The sequence below is a fragment of the Lathyrus oleraceus genome, chromosome 7 (assembly GCF_024323335.1).
Source record: "Lathyrus oleraceus cultivar Zhongwan6 chromosome 7, CAAS_Psat_ZW6_1.0, whole genome shotgun sequence".
NCBI classification, from domain to species: domain Eukaryota; kingdom Viridiplantae; phylum Streptophyta; class Magnoliopsida; order Fabales; family Fabaceae; genus Lathyrus; species Lathyrus oleraceus.
In genome coordinates, this window is record NC_066585.1 from 233,177,793 (window position 1) to 233,199,722 (window position 21,930).

At 35.9% G+C, this 21,930-nt stretch overlaps 1 protein-coding gene across 4 annotated transcripts; it reads right to left on the reverse strand.

Moving 5' to 3' along the window:
* Window positions 1–1,021: 1,021 nt before the first annotated feature.
* LOC127106106 (alpha-1,4 glucan phosphorylase L-2 isozyme, chloroplastic/amyloplastic) lies at window positions 1,022–7,290 on the reverse strand. Of its 4 annotated transcripts, none has more exons than XM_051043387.1 (15): window positions 6,775–7,278; window positions 6,131–6,366; window positions 5,938–6,039; window positions 5,315–5,491; window positions 4,870–5,145; window positions 4,388–4,659; window positions 3,967–4,084; window positions 3,447–3,848; window positions 3,176–3,328; window positions 2,854–2,982; window positions 2,499–2,735; window positions 2,178–2,254; window positions 1,905–2,091; window positions 1,543–1,743; window positions 1,022–1,435 (listed from the first exon to the last, which is right to left on the reverse strand). In XM_051043387.1, exons 1-15 carry the CDS (start codon window positions 6,989–6,991, stop codon window positions 1,319–1,321), a joined length of 2,901 nt encoding a protein of 966 aa, XP_050899344.1. In that variant the 5' UTR covers window positions 6,992–7,278; the 3' UTR covers window positions 1,022–1,318. The 4 variants fall into 4 exon arrangements, 3 of the variants coding, with proteins under 3 accessions (XP_050899344.1, XP_050899345.1, XP_050899346.1); XM_051043388.1 differs by having other exon boundaries at window positions 6,131–6,360; window positions 6,775–7,272; XM_051043389.1 differs by lacking the exon at window positions 6,775–7,278 and having other exon boundaries at window positions 5,938–6,034; window positions 6,131–6,249.
* Between the last annotated feature and the right edge of the window lie 14,640 nt (window positions 7,291–21,930).

Consider the following 21,930-nt stretch of genomic DNA (forward strand, 5'->3'; position numbering starts at 1 on the left):
ATAAATCCGGATTCAGAATACAATATACAAAATTCGAAAAATCCTCTAAATAATTCCAGACGCTCTTCGCTGCATTCGAGTTTTCGCCGGTCTTACGCAAACTCGATAAGGCTGAATTATCCTGGGTATTCCTGCATCAGAACTCTAAGACAATCGAGAGTGCTTGAAATACTATAAGGAAAGTGTTGCGTTCACGATTCAAGCCTGGATCCCTTTAATCTTTCCGAAATTTCTAACAGGCATAATTTTGGTATGCTTTTAGGCCACAATTAAATCATTGTAGTTGTGAAAATTCATCTTAGGGCTTGGTATTATCGACAATATATCTAAGACAATACGAGTTTATTGTGATAATTCTGCAGCGGTCTTCTTCTTTAAGAATGATAAGTATTCTAAAGGTGTTAAACACATGGAATTGAAATATTTATCAGTGAAAGAAGAAGAGCATAAACAAAAAATTATCATTTGAACACATTGATACAAATTTGATGATAGTGGATCCGTTAATTAAAAATTTATCGTCCAAGACATTTGTTGGCCATGTAGAAAGGATGCTGATTATGTAAAATGTTAACATTATAAGATAATCAGAATTTATATATGTATAATTTATTGTTCGTATTGTATGACACATTATCAGCATCGATTATGTTTCTGTTAAATTTTATTATCTATTTTATGTTGTTTATGTTATTATTAATATATGATGAGAAAGATGTTTCTGAAGTGACATGAGACACATTATCGTATCACTTAAATTTATTTGAATTGGATTGATTTGTGATACATAGAATGAATTAAATTGAATGATACTTTGTGACAGCCATGATCTCTGCTCATTTCAATTCTTTAAAGATAAAGAATTGGTTCTTTCCATAAGTGGTGCATAATTATAGTATAAGATTGAAAATTAAGTTAGGCCATCAAGCTGAATTTCAGTCACGATTAGCAACCGAGTCAATCACATTTAAAGGTATTTAATTGTGTATTCCAAATAAGGAGATCAGTATCGCTATAAAAGGAAGAGAACCTAATAGAAAATATTCATTCACAATTTTCAACCGTGTGCGACTTTTATTAACTTAGCATGAGTAGGATTATCAATTTGTGTATCTAGCGTTTGCAGAAAATAATTCTATGAAGATAACATATACCCTCTCAGAGCAACAAATGTTGAAAGATGATTCTTCAACTAGTTTGGTGATTCAAAAGAACTCTCTTCGTCCACAGTTTTTGAGTCTTTCTTGAACTTCATTCTGAGAGAAGGAATAAGTTGAATATGGCTTATTGCATAGACCAAAGAATGTAGTATAACTTTTCAAGGCAATACAACTGGCTCAATTCTCCATATATCTCTAGCATATTCATGAATAGTCCGGTCACTGCTGAATTTATACGAACCAGCTGTGTTCAATATTGACATTCTTGTCCATTTCTGCAACAACACATCAATATGTCATGGTTTGTACATTTTAATCTTCGTAACAGACTCGACAAGGTAATAGACTAATTATGTTTTGTTCATGACTTGTTGTTACTTACTTTCTGATCCCGGTATGCCTTGTCAACTTCCTCTTGGCACTCCAAGTAGCTAGGGAAGTCCTTGCCAACAAGAAAATAATCGGCACGGCCATAGCCTTCATTCCCTTCCAAAGATCCTATCAAATCGTCGTAGTTATAACTGCCAAAAACACCACTTCTAACATATGACTTCACTTCTTCAAACCGCGGGTCTGGTACAAACTGCATACATTATACAACAGACCACATAATTTTGTTGGCTTCGACTTAAAGGATCTATAGACGTCAAATTTTATCGAACATTAGATGATATATTTTGTGAAAGAAAACGAACTATTGCATTGAACCAATTATTCTGGTTTTCTGATTGTTTTAAAGCTTACCTTTCCCTCTGCTCTTTCATTCCTTAACCCTGCAATTTCTTGAGCTCGTGCGCCAAAAAGAAAGAAGTTGTCTTCTCCAACTTCTTCTCTTATTTCTACGTTAGCCCCATCGAGAGTTCCAATTTGTACGCATCCATTCATTGCAAATTTCATGTTGCTTGTTCCACTGGCCTCCATACCAGCTGTACTAAATGCTCGAAAAAAAAAAGCATTCAGAAACAAAAACTGCTAAATTTATTGTAAAATATTTTGTTAAAAACAATTTATCTATACCTAATGTGCTGAGACAGTTCACTGCCAGGAATTAGCATTTCAGCTACACTGACATTGTAATCGGGAACAAATACAACCTGCAGATTAAGACCAGGAACACGATTAGTCTTATAAAAAAGTAGATAATGATGATAGTTTAATACCCTTTATAAGAACCGCCTCAAATTTTCTGCTAACATCCTATCATTCTATTTTTTCTGCAGTGTTGTTACGTACGAAGAATCGCCCAAATTTGTTAACTACTTCAGATGAACAAGACAACCAAATCTTTGGAATGCCTTTAATGTGTCCAGTTATCTATCACCCGAGTTTGACTTATACCTTCAAAAGATCTCCGATCTCTGGATCATGGTTAACTGTGGCTCCTACATCTGTGATGAATTTTACAATCCTCTTGGCTTGAACATATGTCGCAAATGCTTTCCCACCAAAAATACAAACCCGAGGAACAAATACTTGTTTTCTTTCCTCAGCACTCAACTCTTTCATTTTCTTGTACCGAAAAACAATTCCCATGATATTCAGTAATTGCCGTTTGTATTCATGGATACGTTTCACCTGAAAATAGATGTGCCATATATTATTAACCATGAAACACTGCCAGCATTGCTATTATTCAAATGTTAACTAAAACAGGAGAAGAAATAATTGAAATTCTTGATGGCAGAAAACCAACCTGTACATCAAACATTGCATCGGGACTGACAACATAACCCGTTTTCTCTTTGATAAATGATGCAACCTTAATCTTGTTTCTTCTCTTTGATTCCATCCACTCTAATTGTAATTCTTCATTATCTGCAAACTGTTAGAAAAATTCATCCATAAGAAAATGAACATATACGAATTAGATAAAAACATAGAATTTGAGCATAAAAAATATGTGATGTGACATTCGACTACTATAATGCTTGCTTCCATTTGCGAAGTGTGGAAGTTACTGCATAGAACTTTTTTAATTCGGATATTACTAACAATGTTTAGTTAAATTGATTTACCTTGCGAAGTATAGCCAATTTCTCAAGATCTGTTACCCAGTCTTCTGTTCCAATCCATTTGGTTATGATTTTACTAAGATCGGGATTACAGAAACGGATCCATCTTCTAGGTGTTACCCCATTTGTTTTATTCTGGAATTTCTCAGGCCACAACTGTCATATCAATGACAGAAAAATTTAATGAGTATCTTATTTTATGGATGTGTATACCTAGCAATTCCAATAAATCATTGTTCATATCAACAGAGAAAGAATCTGCTGGCTTTAGCACCTCGTAAAATTCATTAAAAACTTCCTCTTTTACAATCTCACTGTGAATCTCTGCTACTCCGTTCACAGAAAATCCACCAACAACACATAGGTTAGCCATGCGAACCATCATCGGCAGTTTTCGATCAACTTTGAATGTCATTTCTATTTTGTTTTCTACAACAAGGTCTTCCCCCGCTTTATCTTCATCATCACCATCTTCGTCTTTCTTGTTTGTTGCCTTTATATCATTATCATCAACATCAATTTCCTCGACAGAATCAACAGCAGGAATTGTATTATTAAGCAGCTCAGCCACCGAATCAGGCAACTCAATATTTTCAAGTATTCTCATCTTTCTGAGCTTTTCTTGCAGCAAGTTAAGATCACCAGTCCCGTACTCAGAAATAATTTCATGTATAAACTGGTCAAGAAAACAAAGATACTGGACATTAGATATAGAATTTCATAAAGGCCATTTGACGGGCATATGAATTAAGAACAATTTGAACACCAAAGCCACATAAGTTTTTCAACGTTACCTCCTCATCTATCTTTCTTATTATTTCCACATGACGAGGAAGTAAATCCTGCAGAAGCGTCAAACTCCACTTCTCCAGTGCCTCTGGTAGAACTGTGTGGTTTGTGTAAGCAACCGTTCTAACAAAACAGCCATCAAAATAGGGATCAATGTAAGTGTAGTGATCAAAGTAGTAATTATATTGGAAAGTGACTCTACAAAGCACCACGGATACATTAGAAATATTGTTACTGAGAAGCTGTAAATTTTGAAAATAGAAACTCAGTTTATCTGTATAAGTTCGCATGCTAATACTTGAAAAAAAGTAGAAGCTGAACTACTTAAATCAATTCTACTAAAATTGTAAGTACTTAGAAGTCCTAATAATGGCTTGATATCTTTCAAATATAAATTGGATACACGGTTGATGTAAAAAGAAGCACCTTTTAGTAATATCCCAAGCTTTCTCCCAGCTTAAACCCTTAACATCTATCAGAATCCTAATCAGCTCGGGAATGCAAAGTGTTGGGTGAGTATCGTTCATTTGTACCACCACTTTATCTGGGAGGGTCTCCCAATTTACAGTCCTTCCTGATCTCTTTTCAAAACGTGCAATAATATCCTGGAGAGATGCCGAGCATAATGTATATTGTTGCTTTAGCCGTAGAGTCTTTCCTTCGATTGATTCATCCCCAGGGTATAGAACGTAACAGATCTGATTACAATGAACAATAAAATATAGAAAAAAAGAGCATCATAAGTGATTCATGAAGACAATAAGGTTTACTTCATGTTTATGCAATAAATTCTCAAATCAGTAGTGGATATTTAGAATCTTCCGGAATGTGCTTTCAAAAAGTTGAAAGGAAGATACCGAACTTAGATGCAAATGTATGAACCACAAAGAAACAAGGCTGCTACAGACCTTCTCTGCGTTCTTCATCGCAGCGTATGCTTTGGCATGATCGCCAGTATTGAAAGCTTGCAAATCGAATTCTTCAGTTGAAACTTTAGTGGACCACAATCGCAAGTTTACGGTGGTTCTAGTTTTGTATCCAGGTATTGGAACATCATAAGCAACAGCCGATATATTTTCTCCTCCAGTCCACTGTTTACTTCCATCTGGCCCTGAAATAACTTCTCCATAGAATCTAACTGGATAAGAAACATCGTTTCTCTGAATTTCCCAGGGATTCCCCATCTATAAAGAGACACACCAGTCAGTGAATCTCACTGTGCAGAAGAACTTGCAAAGCTTCCAAAAAGAGTGATAGAAGTTAGAACATTTAAAAAACAAACATGCCTTCACTAATATGAAAATTTGGCTTCTCACCGATTTTCCAATAGAATATCCATATAAATAACAATACCTCAAGCCAATTTTCAGCAACTTCCTCCTGACCGTCATTGGTTATAAGCTGTTTGAATAAACCATACTTGTATCTAAGTCCATATCCCCATGCAGGATAATTCAGCGTCGCCAAGGAGTCTAGGAAGCAAGAAGCAAGCCGGCCTAATCCTCCATTCCCAAGAGCAGCATCAGGCTCCTGTGGATTGTATGCGAGTTCGCTTTTAAATAAGTTCCGATTAATTATTTGCAGTATATCCATATTACTATCTTATTATTCCTGAAAGGTTTGTGGTTCTTCTGTAGCTTTTATTGGTTTTTTATCAGTATGATTCCACACAAGATGAATACATGTTACTGTTAAACATACTTGCTTTTTTCCTAACAAAAACATTTTTTCAAAAACACCAAGTTTTTTACAATCTTGTGTCAAATATGAACGTAACCGTTGCTGTCAAGAGAAAGCCTCAAGATGACAAATAACAATATCGTGAAATGGAAAGAAAGGGATTATCCCCGCTCAACTTACTTTTACATACCAGAATGACTTATTGATAAACAAAAAAGTGACGACTTAAATCACTTTGTCGTTTCTAACAATAAGAGAAACACAACAAACAAATTAGAACGATAATAGGAAAAAACCTGATTAGCCATATCTTCTAAACAGTAACCAAGCTTTCTGAGGGCCTCAGCATAAGGACCTGAGAGTTGTAAATTCCCAACTGCATTTAACAATGCCCTGCCCTTCATAATTGGGGGAAAAAAGTAGTAATTTAATTAATTTTCATATGCAATTGAAATTAGCTGCGTTTCAGAAAGGAAACTCAATATAAACCTGTAGATACTCCATAGACATGTAATAAGCTTGTTTAACATTAATCCTCTCATAATACTCATATGTTGTATTCCAATTTACGATGAGGGAATCACGGACACTCTCCGCAGTTGCAAAGAAAGCCTTATTGGGATCAAACTTCTCCGGTGAAAAAGATGTGGTGAACTCAGCATGATATTTGATGCTTGAAGCTATAGCTGTAGAATCTGGTACAAATTCATTTGAAGTGCCTGCAACTGCGAGTGTTAGCAATAAAGAACTAACATTTAGGAGCATGTTTGTAGAAGAAGAAGAAGAAGAAACAATATTGTAGGACTACAATACTCATAAATCTTGGATTTTTAAGTTTGATATAAACATAAAGACGGTGAGAAAATCTAGAATTCCTTTTAACTTCAAAAAGAACACTGCTATATTGGCTATGGAATTATTGCTCAATGTGTTGCTAGTTCTTTTTAACTGAAAACAGCATCGCCAAGGAGTCTTTTTAGCCATAATGTGCACTGAGAGTTTAATTCGATATAAGCTTAAGCATAACCATGGTTCCCACCACTTACTTTTAAGAACCTTTCAAAACAATGCACAACGAAAAGAAGTGGAGTGAAGAAAGAATCAAAAAACAAAAGTAAATGTCAGCTAGCAACCTTGTCCGGTGAGTGGTTCTTTCAGTTCCTTCTTTTTGTCGCTGGCAACATTCTTCACACGCAGCTTTCTTATAGCTCTACTGGAGCTTGACTTTGTGATGACACACAACTGCCAAATATTGTTTCTTTGACCGAATCCTGTGAAGCTTGATTTGAAATGTGGATGTAAAGGTGGGTTGGAATGCCTGCAGGTTGTTGAGAAAGGTAGAGCAGACATTGCTGCAAGGCTTTTCTTGCTCTGTATGTATGTGTCTCAGAGGAAGTAGTATTCCGCAGAACAGAAACAATATTATGTTATTTTGACTTGTGATGAAGAGAAAAAAACTAGTGAAAGAGGAAGTGTGTGTCTTATCTTTATTGAGTATATCTTGGTATTTGGAGAGGATGCACATATCATATTAAACACGAGCTAAAATATGATGTCATTATCCCACTTACCCTTTTGCAACACTAGTTGGTTGGTCCTCCTCCTCCTTCTTGATCAAAAGTCCTATTAAAGCAGCTCAGTTGGCAAGCTGTACAGGGACATCAGGTGTGGGAGCGCGAGTTCGAACTACTTAACCAAAAAAAAAAACTGCATATACATAAAAGTTGAGACTAGTTAATGACCATAATCCCCCTTCAAATAATTCTGTTTTTCTGTCTTGCCCGTTTGGATTTTTGTTTTACTTTTGCTCCACGTATTGATACTGCCATGTTGTTATGTCGAAATATGGTAACTTGGACAGAAAAAAAATACTACTTTTTTCTTATCCCTACAATCCTATACAATAGAAACTTGACTCTCGACTGGGGAGACACGTATCTTTGTTCTGTATGTATCTTAAAATAACATGGTCTTATCAATCAAATTGAGAGGTTCAATATTTTCACTATATATTTTTATCCGTTCAGGAAAACATCAATTTGTTGGAAATCCCTCAAAATCTATGGAGAGTTTCAATCAATCTTGATGAACAAGATTGTTATTATCCATACAATAGCAATGAAAAGAACAATGGAGAAAGAAAGTGTAAAGAACAATGAAGGAGAAGAGTAATAAAATTCTGCAGAGAGAAATGTTATGAATACTCTATTCACTTCTTACTACAAAATAAGGGTTACTCCCTCTATTTATAGATTTAGGTTAACTTGGATCTCAAGGCAAAGCCCAAAACTATAAAAATCCAAAATAGCTAACACTACTAAAATAAGCATAAGTCGAAATCTTGTGTGAAGCAACATGCTTCGACACTTCGACACTAACACAACTCAACACACTAGATGGTTCGACATTTCCTTGTTCTGTCGAGCAACTTGCTTCGACACAAGGAATTACAATTCAACACACCACCTAATTCATTGTGTCTAAGCTATCTACATTCATCATAGCTCTTAGTCTTCTGAACACTTCGACCCGCACTCCTTTCGTCATGATGTCTGCAATCTGATTCTCAATTCTGTAGTGTTCTACATTCATCTTCCCATCTGCTACCTAATCTCGAAGATATTGGAACCTCATCTTGATGTGGTTGCTTCGACCATGTTTCACAAACCCAACTGGTTGTGCAACATAAACTTCTTCTTCTAAGGGGTTATTCAATAATGCATATTTCACATCCATCTGGCACATCTTCCAGTTGTTCATGTTTGCTAGACCAACAACCAACCTGATTGTTCCGATCCTAGCAACAAGTGCAAAAACTTCATCGAATTCGATTCCTTCTTTTTAAAGAAATCCTTTAGCCACGAGTCTCGCCTTGTGTCGAGTCACTTCTCCTTTGGGATTCAACTTCACCTTGTATACCCACTTCACATCGATTGCCTTCTTGTCTTGGGGAAATTCGAAAAACGACCAAGTCTTGTTGACTTCGATTGATTTCATCTCTTCATCCATTTCTTTCATCCACTTCGAATCTTTCAATGCTTCAGTTGCATTGACAGGTTCAACATCTGCGTAGAAACTATAATGTACCAGCTCACCTTCTTTATTGACCATATCATCTGATGTAATCACACATTCTTGCAACCTTGCAGGCATGTGTCTTATTCTTTGAGGTCTGCTTGTGCTTGCTTCACCTCTGACTTCTCCCTGTCGAACTTCTCTTTCGACTTCACTAGCTGGTTCATCACAAAATATTCTCACTGAGTCTTTCTTGACATTCTCAGTCCAATTCCATTCTCTAAGCTCATCTATGATCACATCCCTGCTGATCACTACTTGCTTATTCACTGGGTCGAACAACTTGTATCCTCCAGTCAAATGATATCCTATCAAGATCATCTGACTCGACTTGTCATCAAGTTTTATTCTCAACTGATCTGGCACATATCTATGTACTATAGATCCAAATACCCTCAGAGGACTCAAGCTAGGCTTGACACCAGACCAACATTCTTATGACGTGATTCCTTCTAGCTTCTTCGTCGGACATCTGTTTAGGATATATGTCGCAGTCGACACAACTTCTCTCCATAATTCTTTGGGTAGATGCTTGCCTTTCAACATACTTCTAACCATATTCATGATGGTTCTATTCTTCCTTTCTGCGACTCCATTCTGCTGTGGAGTGTAGGGTGGCACCACCTCATGCACAATCCCTTCTTTCACACATAATGCATCGAAGTCTTTCGACACATATTCTCCACCACCATCAGTTCTCAAAATCTTGATCTTTCGACCAATATGTCTTTCAACCATATATTTAAACTTGGCAAATACCTCGATCACTTCACTTTTCTTCTGGATCAAGTAAGACCATAGTTTTTGACTGAAAATATCAATGAATGTAACAAAGTATTTGTTACCTCCAATCGAATCCACCTGGAGAGGACAACATACATTAGAGTATATGATTTCAAGAATTGCCTTCGACCTGCTTCCTGCATCCTTACTGAAGTCGTTCTTATGCTGCTTTGCCTGCACACATTCTTCACACACTTTGTTTGGAATGTCGATTTCTGGTAATTCTGAAACCATATTTCTTCTCTTCAAATCTCTGATGTCTTTGAAATTGAGATGGCCAAGTCTGTAATGCCATATCCATTCATCTCTGTTGGTTGTTGTTGCAAGGCACTTATGCTCCATCACATTTAGTTTGATCTTGAAGGTTCTATTCTGAGACATTGGAGCCTTCAAGATCAACCTTCCATTTGAGTCGAAAACTCTCATCATCTTGTCTTTGATTGAAACCTTGTAGTTCTTTTCGATTAACTGTCCTATGCTAAGAAAATTACTCTTCATGCCTGGTATGTACAACACATTTGAAATTACTGACCTCTTGCCATCTTTCCTCATAATCCGAACATCACCAATACCTACAGCTGCTAGAGTGTTGTCATTTGCAAATTTCACCATGTTCTTCATTGAGAGTTTTATGTTGACAAACCAATCTTTCCTTCCATACATGTGTGATGAGCATCCTGAGTCCAAGTACCATTGGTCATTGAATCTCTCTTCATCTCTTGTTGTAACCATCAATAATGTCTCTTCTTCTTCATGTTTTGCCAGCTTTGCATAAGTTTCTTGATTCTTCTGCTTTTCTAGACAATCACTAGAATGGTGACCATACTTCTGACAATTGTAACACTGAATGTGACTCTTGTCTTCCTTTTGACCACCACCTCTTCCTCTACCTGCAACACCACCTCTTTGGTTGCCTTGGTTCTATGGTTTTCTCTGATTCAACCAGTTTCCTTCTTGCTGATTTCGACCAGTCGAATTGTTGTAGCCTCCTCTGCCTTTATTGCCATTCCAACTTCCTTTGCCTTTTCTTTCTTTTGTTGATTAAGCCTGCAAATCCATATCACTCTTCGACTTTCCTACAGCTCTTTCATCCATTCTTTGTTCATGAGATTTAAGTGTCCCTTGAAGCTCTTCCTTTGTCAATTTTGAAAAATCTTTCGACTCTTCTATGGATGTTACCACGTGGTCGAACTTTGGAGCCAACGACCTCAAGATTTTTCCAATAACAGATCTTGATGTCAACACTTCTCCACATACCTTGATTTGATTCACCAGTTTCGTAACCTTGGTGAAGAAATCAGTTATGCTTTCATTATCTTCCATCTGAAGCAATTCATACGTTCTTTTGTGAGTTTGTAACCTCACCTCTTTCACCTTCTCCGAGCCTCCAAACGATTTCTCCAGAATTTCCCATGCTTCTTTCGCTGACTCTGCACCACTAAAATTTTCAAAGTTATATGCATCAACACATTGATGGATTATAAAGAGAGTTTTATAATCTTTTTTCTTCAATTCTTTATGTGCAACATTTTTTTGATATGTCCCGTCTTCTGCAAGCGTTGCTACTCCTTCCTTCACAAGATCCCAAAGATCTTGATAATAAAACACAACATTTATCTGCTTGCACCAATTCTCATAATTGTTGTTTTTGAGAATCAGAAGATTTGCTAGAAAATGCCCGTTTGGATGATTCGTTGTCATGGTGATTTTCTTCCCACAAATCGATTAAATTGGAGCTCTTAATACCAAATGTTGGAAATCCCCCAAAATCTATGGAGAATTTCAATCAATCTTGATGAACAAAATTGTTATTACCCACATAATAGCAATGAAAATAAAAGAACAATGGAGAAAGAAAGTGTAAATAACGATGAAGGAGAAGAGTAATAAAATTCTGCGGAGTTTCTCTCTGTCCACAAACTGTGGAAAACTTCTGATTCACTTTGCAACTGCAAAATACTGTGAATACAATGTTATGAATACTCTATTCACTTATTATTACAAAATAAGGCTTAACTCCCTCTATTTATAGATTTAGGTTAACTTGGACCTCAAGGCAAAGCCCAAAACTATAAAAGCCCAAAATTATAAAAGCCCAAAATAGCTAACACTACTAAAATAGACATAAGTCAAAATCCTATGTGAAGTAACATGCTTCGACACTTCGACCCTAACACAACTCAACACACTATATGGTTCGACTTGTTCTGTCAAGCAACTTGCTTCAACACAAGAAATTACAATTCAACATAATTTACGAGACTGACATTGAGGTTTGCATAAACTTACCATTCAGATATTATCTATAAAATACAAAATATGAAATAAAATTAAAAACAAAGAATGAAAAAATAAATGATGAGTAACTTGTATTCAAAGGTATGTAAAACTAAAATGAAATAACACATGAAAATGGAAGAGAATTAAATTTTGTTATTATTGAAAATGAATATCAGGCATTTTATAGCCTTTTAGAAGTACTGAAGCAAAAACTAAAAAGCCACTTTTTATGGCAAGTTACATGGAAATTCAAAACAATTAATCCTAGAAAATAGGGCATTCATAAGACTAGGGATTTTATTGAGAACGTGAATAAAACTGAATAACTAATTTTGACTATCATTCCCTCCCTTAAGCTAATGCATCTGTATTGAGCTTAAAGTTCAGCTGCATAATTATTCCAATCATTCCACGGAGCTTCACAAATTGCTCCAATTTGAGAGGCTTTGTCATTATGTTAGCAATCTTATCTTCAGAGCTACAAAAACTCAGCTTCACAGCTCCATCATTTACCAAGTCTCTGAGAAAATAAAATCTTACTCAAATATGCTTGCTTCGTCCATGTAAAATAGATTTTTTGGACAACTGAATTGTAGAATTATCGTCACAATTAACTTTCGTGCTTCCTCTTTCTTCAACTCCAAGTTGCTCCAAGATTCTCCTAAGCCAAATACATTGACAAGCACAAAATGCAGCAGCAATGTATTCTTTCTTCAACTCCAAGTTGCTCCAAGATTCTCCTAAGCCAAATACATTGGCAAGCACAAAGTACGACATCAATGTATTCAGCTTCTGTAGTTGATAGGCTCACTACCGGCTGTTTTTTCAAAGCCCATGAAATTGCTCCAGACCCCATAATGAAAGCAAAACCAGAAGTGCTCTTCCAATCATCCAAATCTCCAACATAGTTGTTATTTGTATAAGATAATAGACCTGCATTTCTTCTGTCTCTTTTGTAGAGTATGCCAAAATTAGTGGTTCCTTTTATATACCTTAAAATCCTTTTTGCTGCAAGTCAATGAGATGACTTTGATTTGCCACGAACCTGCTAATCAAGCTTGTTGGAAATCCCCCAAAACCTATGGAGAATTCCAATCAATCTTGATGAACAAGATTGTTAATACCCACACAATAGCAATGAAATGAGAAGAACAATGGAGAAAGAAAGAGTGTAAAGAAAGATGAAGGAGAAGAGTAATAAAATTTTGCAGAGTTTCTCTCTGCCCACAAACTATGGAAACTTCTTATTCACTTTGCAACTGCAAAATACTGTGAATTACAAGTGTTATGAATACTCTATTCACCTCTGTTACAAAATAAGGGTTACTCTCTCTATTTATAGATTTAGGTTAACTTGGACCTCAAGCCAAAGCCCAAAATTAGCTAACACTACTAAAATAGGCATAAGTGGTTTGACACTTCCTTACTCTGTCGAGCAACCTGCTTCGACACAAGGAATTATAATTCAACAAAGCTTACTCCATACATTAGATTTGGTCGAGTGGTTGTAAGGTACATGAGGCTTCTAGCTGCTTGTTTAAACATGGTGGTATCTACTCCATCTCCTACCTCATCTTTTGATAATCGTGTTCTGGGAATAATAGGATTCTTCACGGATTTGCTGCTCCCCATGTCGAATCTTTCAAGGATTTTTCAAGCATATCTTCTTGGACAGATAAATATTCCAGCTTCATTCTATATAACTTCAATTCCCATAAAGTATCTCATCATTCCCAAGTCAGACATATCAAATTCTCTCATCATTGAGCTTTTGAATTTATCACACATACTCTTATTGCCTCCAGTAAATATGAGATCATCTACATAAAGACTAATAATAAGTATGTTACCTTCTTCTTTCTTGGTAAATAAGGTGTGTTCGCTAAAACATTTTTCAAACCCTTCACGCATAAAGTATGCTTATATCTTGTTGTACCAAGCCCTTGGCGCCTGTTTAAGGTCATACAATGCCTTCTTCAATCTGTAAACCTTCTTATTTTCCCTTTATGACAAACCCTTCGGTCATACAATGCATTCTTCAATCTGTAAACCTTATTCTTCTCCCTTTGTGATAAACCCTTATGGTTGTTCAATGAAAACTTCTTCTTCAAGTTTTCCATGAATAAATGCACTCTTCATATCAAGTTGAAATATTTCACATTCATATTTAACTGCAAGTGCAAGAATTAGACGTACCGTATCAAGTCTATCCACTGGTGCAAAAACTTATGTGTAATCTATTCCATATCATTGTGCATATCCTTTTGCCACCAATCTTGCTTTATTCTTTTCTATTTCTCCACTTTCGTTGAGTTTGGTTTTGAAAACCTACTTAACTCCAATTGGCTTGAATCCTTTTGGCAGATCTGTTAGCTCCCATGTGTTGTTATTGTATATAGCCTCCATATCAACTTTCATTTCCTCTTGCTACTTTATGCTTCAGTGTGCTTCTTCGAAGGAGAATGGATCATTTTCGCTTTCCGCCATCAACATGATATTTTCTTCTTCTTCAGCCAATACAGCCTTTGTCACATAATTTGTCATCCATACTAGGTTTCTTCTAGCTCTTGTGGCCCTCCCTTGAACTAGATTTTCTTGAGTAATGTTTCTTTCTTCACTTGCAGGTGATCTAATTCCACTTGAGCTGCCACCACCATCTCCATTTTACTCAGCTTCTTCTTCTTCTTCAAGATCTTCATCTTCATCTTCACACACTAACACATCAGATTTCCTTTCTTCATCGGTTTTTCCCCAATCCCAACTTCTCTCTTCTTCGAACACCACATCTCTGCTTATAATGATTTTCTTGGAAACAAGATCAAATAATTTGTAAGCTTTTGATCCATCATTGCTTCCTAAGAGAACACACATCCTACTTTTATCCTCAAGTTTGGTTCTTCTTTGATCTGGTATATGAGCATGAGCCACACACCCGAAGACTCGATAATATGCCATCGTAGGCCTCACATTGCTACATGCTTCTTTGGGAGTCGTATTTTCTAATACTGAAGTTGGATTTCCATTTTGTACATGCACACGCCATTTCACAGCTTTTGGTCAAAATACCTTTGAAACTTTCCTTTCGTTCAATACAACTCTCACACCATTCATGATCGTCCTATTTTTCCTCTTAGTTACTCCGTTTTTCTGAGCAGTATAAGCCACTGTTAATTGTCTTCTAATGCCTTGAGTTTTGCAGAATTCTTCAAACTCATGTGAGGTGAATTCACCACCTCTATCTATCCTCAAGCAAGTTATCTGCTCAATGTCATACCCCAATTTTGTCTGGGCATTTTAAAATTTTCATAAGTTTGATTTTATTTTCAATTTGCATAAGTTGTTTAGCATGACATGCATTTTATCATAAATAATACCTAAAATACCAGTCGAAATTAATTCTCGAAAATATAGACGAATGGGTTAAATCATTCCTCAAGTACGTCCAAAATCAGCAGGTAAAAAGTTTCGAAATCAAGCTTGCAGACACCAGTATAATTAATCTATGATTTGCGTAGTTTAACCTGGTGTGCTCGTTATATTTTTCGACGACTTTTTCAGTCTCATTTTGACCCACCTGGGCCTTTTAACCGGTCAAAATTTATTTCAAAATTAAAAGAAATGATGTATTTTTCCAATAAGTATATTTCGTGTTGATCATTTTAGTGCATCCGATTTAATTTTTCGAGCAAATTTTCACCCGACATTTATTCATTTCCAGTCATTTTATTTTTATTCTTTCGCCAAAATATTCAGATTAAATAAATAGAATTTTCCATGCTCTTATTTCATTTTTATCATATTCATTTTAGAAGTTGTGAATTCTACTTAATTTAATTGGTTTAAATTATTTTAAATCAATTAAATCATCTAGAAGGGGGTAACTTTGCCATTTTGAATTGTTTGTGCTTCTTTGATTTAATCTGAATCATTGATTCAAAATAGTAAATGGTCCATGTTAATTATCCACACTTATTCCATTTATCCAATACAAATTAGAAAAAAAAATCAAATAATAAGCAATCAAGAAAATAAGAAAAATAAAAACACATCTTCTTATTTCCAATGAGAAGTTGCCACGTGCCCACCAATGAGGACCACTCCTAACGGACAAAAAGAATAGACTTTCTCTCATTAGCTGGAGAGGAATGATGGATAAGAAGATGAAATAATATCTTTTCGTTTCCAATAACACATGGCCATATGTCCCATTCTCCAAGAGAGCGTGTTATTCCATAATCTCTCTGATTCTCAACGGAAAAAAAGGAAAATAGGAAATAAAAAGTGGAAAGAGACTGCTCTTCATTCTCTCTGCTCACTGGAAAACGAAAAAAAAGAGAAAAAGAAAAGGAAGAATTTTTTCCTCTCTCCTTCTCCTCACCCACCACAAAACCGAAAAGACCTTTTCTTCTTTAACCATATTTCGTCGTCCTCCACCTCCACTCACCATCTTCTTCGTATGCACCCCTCACAGTGTTCCTTTCCCCCAAAACACGACTCACTTCCGTCCACTTTCGTCACCACACCAAATCTTCCAAAGTCACCAAACTCATACCACTTAAACAACAACCACCACTCCGGCTCTCCTTCATCGCGGTTACACTTTTCATCACATCTCCACTCCTTCAACTGACCACATCCACCGTCTTCACCTCTCCGAACATCACCTATCCACCGGAAACCTCTCTCCATCATCGCTGCGCCAACACCATCAAAAACACAACGTCCTCCTCTTCTACCACCACGCCGCAAACCACCCATATTTGACCCCCTAAAGCCTCCGTCTACTCCAACTCACCAACCACCTGGGTTTTCACCAATCCACCACCAGATTTGCCACCATCATCATCCTTCTTCCACCGACGTCCGCCTCCAAACCACCGCTCAAACAATAATGAATATTCGTCCAACACTCCCCGCCCTCGCCACCAACATCTGAAAGCAACCATCACGAATACTTCCCTTTGCCTCCTCGACCTCATCAGCTCTGACGACAACTTTCGTCGCTGCATCCTCTAAATCCTTCCACCAAGGATTTCGCCCAGCTTCGATCAGCACGCATTAGGAAGTTCGTCGTTGCGATAAAGATAAATTCATGTTTTGATTCTTGATTTAGGAATTTAGTTGATGTAGGATTTCAATTCTTGTTAATTTTGAACTCTACTGTGAAAATGCTTGCTGAAAACATGAGTTTTATTGAACATGATAGTACTTGCTGAAAACATGAGTCTTATGGAACACGATAGCGCTTGCTGAATACGATAGGTGGAATGGCTTGGTAATGGATACGTTTTTTTTTCTTTGGTTTTAATTTTGTTTTATTGATTTCTAAACAGAATGACCAAATGTCCAATTTGAAGGAGAAGAGCGATCCAAAACACAACGGAATTTTAAAAAAAAATCTCCTTTAGTGATCCTTACGAATGGGCATGATCAGTGATAGAATCGTTACCTCTTGTGGATATTGAAACCTTTGATGCAGATCTACGGAGCGATCACGAACGTTGAATGGTGACAACGCCTCTACTTAGTCCACACGAACGGATTCCTTCAATCTCAATGCTAGCTGCTACGAATAAAGACTTTGAGTGTGTGTGTGTGTGTGTGTGTGTGTGTGTGAGAGAGAGAGAGAGAGAGAGAGAGAGAGAGAGAGAGAGAGAGAGAGAGAGAGAGAGAGAGAGAGAGAGAGAGAGAGAGAGAGAGAGAGAGAGAGAGAGAGAGAGAGACGAAATTGCAACTGCACAAATGCTTCTGCATAAGGGTTCTATTTATAGAACCACTTGTGTGGTCTGCAAGTTAAAAAGCCCACTTAAATGTATGTGGCCCATATCTTATGATATGCCAAAATCACTTAAGCGTGTGGTACCTTACCATATTTCGTAATCTACTTAAGTACACCGTAACTTACGATGTTCTACAATTCACTTAAGTGCACTGTACCTTATGGTGTTCCTTAGTTACTCTATCTCTCATCAATCCGTCCTTTTGTGTGTGACCCTGTAGGTTTTCGTGACATTAGTAATTATATTAAATCACGTATTTAACATGATAAACAGTGAGCAGTATCTAGCAACACATCACTGCTACCCAAGACACAAAAATGTCATGCGATATAACAATTCCTTTTGTGATAATACTTATGTGTATAATTTCCCTTTTTCCCTTATGTATATATTGAACACAAGGCATAGACAGTGTCATCCTTGTCCAGTTCAATATTGGGCCCGTAGACATTTATCTTGTTACGCGGGATGGGCAAATTCCATCTAGGTCACTCATGTCCCTTAGCATGCTTCGTGGAGTACCCATTAACTGTCTTTATGGTCATCCAGTTATGGACAATGTTTTATTAGCAATAAGGCACTCGACTCTACATCTAGGGTACATAGTGGTTTCAGGTCAAAGGGTGGTATACACCATTATCACCATGAGAATAACTTATGACACTTACCATAACATTCTATATAGTATTCTCATAGCGGGTCAATCCAGTATAAAATTACTCTCAATATTCATACTTATGTTTAAGACTTGATAACTCCTTATCCGTGATCCATTAGATGTGATCATCAGTCTATATACATAATAGTCTTAATGCTTTAATGTTATCCCACTTCACAACAAAGCTCGACTACGGATATTTTAAGAATAATGTCCTTTTGTTTAATGTGATCTCATGATTAAGTCACACTTGATACATTATTCTAGGGAATTTATTAAACAAACATAATAAAGAAAAATCATTTTATTATTAATAAATAATTTGATGCAAGTACCAAAAGTATTGGCCTCTAGGGCTTACACCAACACAATTTGTGTTGGTCGAGATGATTTGTTTTGGAAGAAGTCTAACCAAGCTATATTATATTTTGTTATACTTTTGGTCAATTTATTACTTGGTATTATTATCATTATTTCTAGTAATATGTATACGTTAAATGTTAATTTAGGCTATTAAGAAGTTGAGTATGTTCCGTTTTTACTCCTTAGGCGTTCTTGTTTCACCAATGGTATCTTTCATATAGTGTAATAAATTTTGTAAATATTGTGACAATATTTTGGTTGCTACTTATTAACTCCATTGCAGTAAATCGATTTTTTCTATCCAATGGACTCGACAATTTCATGTCGTTATACCATCAAAGTTTCAATAAATCAATAGAATATTTCGCCACGTTTGGATCTTGCGAATGACATTGGTCATGTTTTCGTTTCGCACAAACCGGTTTGAGCACACCAATTCAATTAAATAAATCTATATCATCAATTAATTCTTTCTCTTTTAATTATAATTAATTAATTAATTAATTTTTGACCAATTAGTTAATCACTATTAATTAATTTTAATTAACTTGATTATTTGACTTAATTAAATAATTTTGATAATTAATCTTAATTAATTTAGTTAATCAATTAAATTGAACTTTAATCAACTAATTTTGATAATTAAATGTTGACCGATTCCTTCCACTATCATTTCAGAATACAAACTCAATTCTAAATCACTAAAATCACAATTCTCGATTCAATGTCGAGCCTCCATTTTCAAATACCCTTGTAAGTCGATTGCTTTTAGCATCGCTGTCAACCTCGCATAGCTTACTCTTGGGTTTTCTTACAATGAGACCTACTCGATTATAATTAAATCAATTAGATGATTGATACACCAAGTATTTCTATCTAAATCCGATTAACGATGCAAATTCAAATCATTTTTCTAATCAATATAACGTCCTAAGACTTTGTTTTATAACGTAAACTTTGGATGAGAAGGGGTATAGGAAGCGTTCGCTTCACTATTTCTCAAGTACTCGAATGATTGGTGCACGCCATATTGCTCGAATTCTTGTCACCCGATTAAAACTTTAATCGTATAAGTTCAAATTATTTTTCAAATTAATAAATATTTTTACAATTTAAATATCAGATGAAAAAGAATGGGAGGCGTTCGCCTCACTATCTCTTGAATATTTGAACGATTGGCGCTCGCCATATTGCTCAAATTATCGACTTCCGATTAAAACATGTTAAATAAGCTTGGATAAAGGAATAGGTGGCGCATGCCTCATGGTTCCTTGAATAAGGTCATACAACGCCTTCTTCAATCTGTAAACCTTCTTATTTTGCCTAATGGTTCCTTGAATAAGGTCATACGATGCCTTCTTCAATCTGTAAACCTTCTTATTTTCCCTTTATGATAAACCCTTCGGTCATACAATGCCTTCTTCAATCTGTAAACCTTATTCTTTTCCCTTTATGATAAACCCTTATGGTTGTTCAATGAAAACTTCTTCTTCAAGTTTTCCATGAAGAAATGCACTCTTCATATCAAGTTGAAATATTTCACATTCATATTTAACTGCAAGTGCAAGAATTAGACGTACCGTATCAAGTCTAGCCACTGGTGCAAAAACTTCCGTGTAATCTATTCCATATCATTGTACATATCCTTTTGCCACCAATCTTGCTTTATGCTTTTCTATTTCTCCACTTCCGTTGAGTTTGGTTTTGAAAACCTACTTAACTCCAATTGGCTTGAGTCCTTTCGGTAGACCTGTTAGCTCCCATGTGTTGTTATTCTATATAGCCTCCATCTCAACTTTCATTGCCTCTTGCTACTTTATGCTTCGGTATGCTTCTTCGAAGGAGAATGGATCATTTTCTCTTTCCTCTATTAACATGATATTTTCTTCTTCTTCAGCCAATACAACCTGTCATATAATTTGTCATCCATATTGGGTTTCTTCTAGCTCTTGTGGCCCTCCCTTGAACTAGACTTTTCTTGAGTAGTGTTTCTTTCTTCACTTGCAGGTGATCTAATTCCACTTGAGCTGCCACCACCATCTCCATTTTGCTCAGCTTCGACTTCTTGCTCAGCTTCTGCTTCTTCTTCAAGATCTTCATCTTCATCTTCACACACTAACACATCAGATTTCCTTTCTTCATCGGTTTTGCCCCAATCCCAACTTATCTCTTCTTCGAACACCACATCTCTGCTTATAATGATTTTCTTGGAAGTAGGATCAAATAATTTGTAAGCTTTTGATCCATCACTGCTTCCTAAGAAAACACACATCTTACTCTTATCCTCAAGTTTGGTTCTTCTTTGATCTGGTATATGAGGATGAGCCACACACCCGAAGACTCGGAAATATGCCATCGTAGGCCTCATATTGCTACATGCTTCTCCGGGAGTCGTATTTTCTAATACTGAAGTTGGATTTCGATTTTGTACATGCACAAACCATTTCACAGCTTCTGGTCAAAATACCTTCGGAACTTTCCTTTCGTTCAATACAACTCTCACACCATTCATGATCGTTCAATTTTTCCTCTCAGCGACTCCGTTTTTCTGAGGAGTATAAGCCACTGTTAATTGCCTTCTAATGCCTTGAGTTTTGCAGAATTCTTCAAACTCATGTGAGGTGAATTCACCACCTCTATCTATTCTCAAGCAAGTTATGAGCTCACTGTCATGCCCCAATTTTGTCCGGGCATTTTAAAATTTGCATAAGTTTGATTTTATTTTCAATTTGCATCAGTTGTATAGCATGACATGCATTTCATCATAAATAATACCTAATATATCAGTCAAAATTAATTCTCGAAAATACATACGAATGGGTTAAATCATTCCTCAAGTACGTCCAAAATCAGCAGGTAAAAAGTTTTGAAATCAAGTTTGCAGACGCCAGTATTATTAATCTATGATCCACGTAGTTTAACCTGGTGTGCTCGTTATGTTTTTCGACGACTTTCTCAGTCGCATTTTGACCCGCCTAGGCCTTTTAACCGGTTAAAATTTATTTCAAAATTAAAAGAAATGATGTATTTTTCCAATAAGTATATTTTGTGCTGATCATTTTAGTGCATCCGATTTAATTTTTCGAGCAAATTTTCACCCGACATTTATTCATTTCCAGTCATTTTATTTTTATTCTTTCGCCAAAATATTCAGATTAAATAAATAGAATTTTCCATGCTCTTATTTCATTTTTATCATATTCATTTTAGAAGTTGTGAATTCTACTTAATTTAATTGGTTTAAATTATTTTAAATTAATTAAATCATCTAGAAGTGATAACTTTCCCATTTTGATTTGTTTGTGCTTCTTTGATTTAATCTGAATCATTGATTCAAAATAATCAATGAT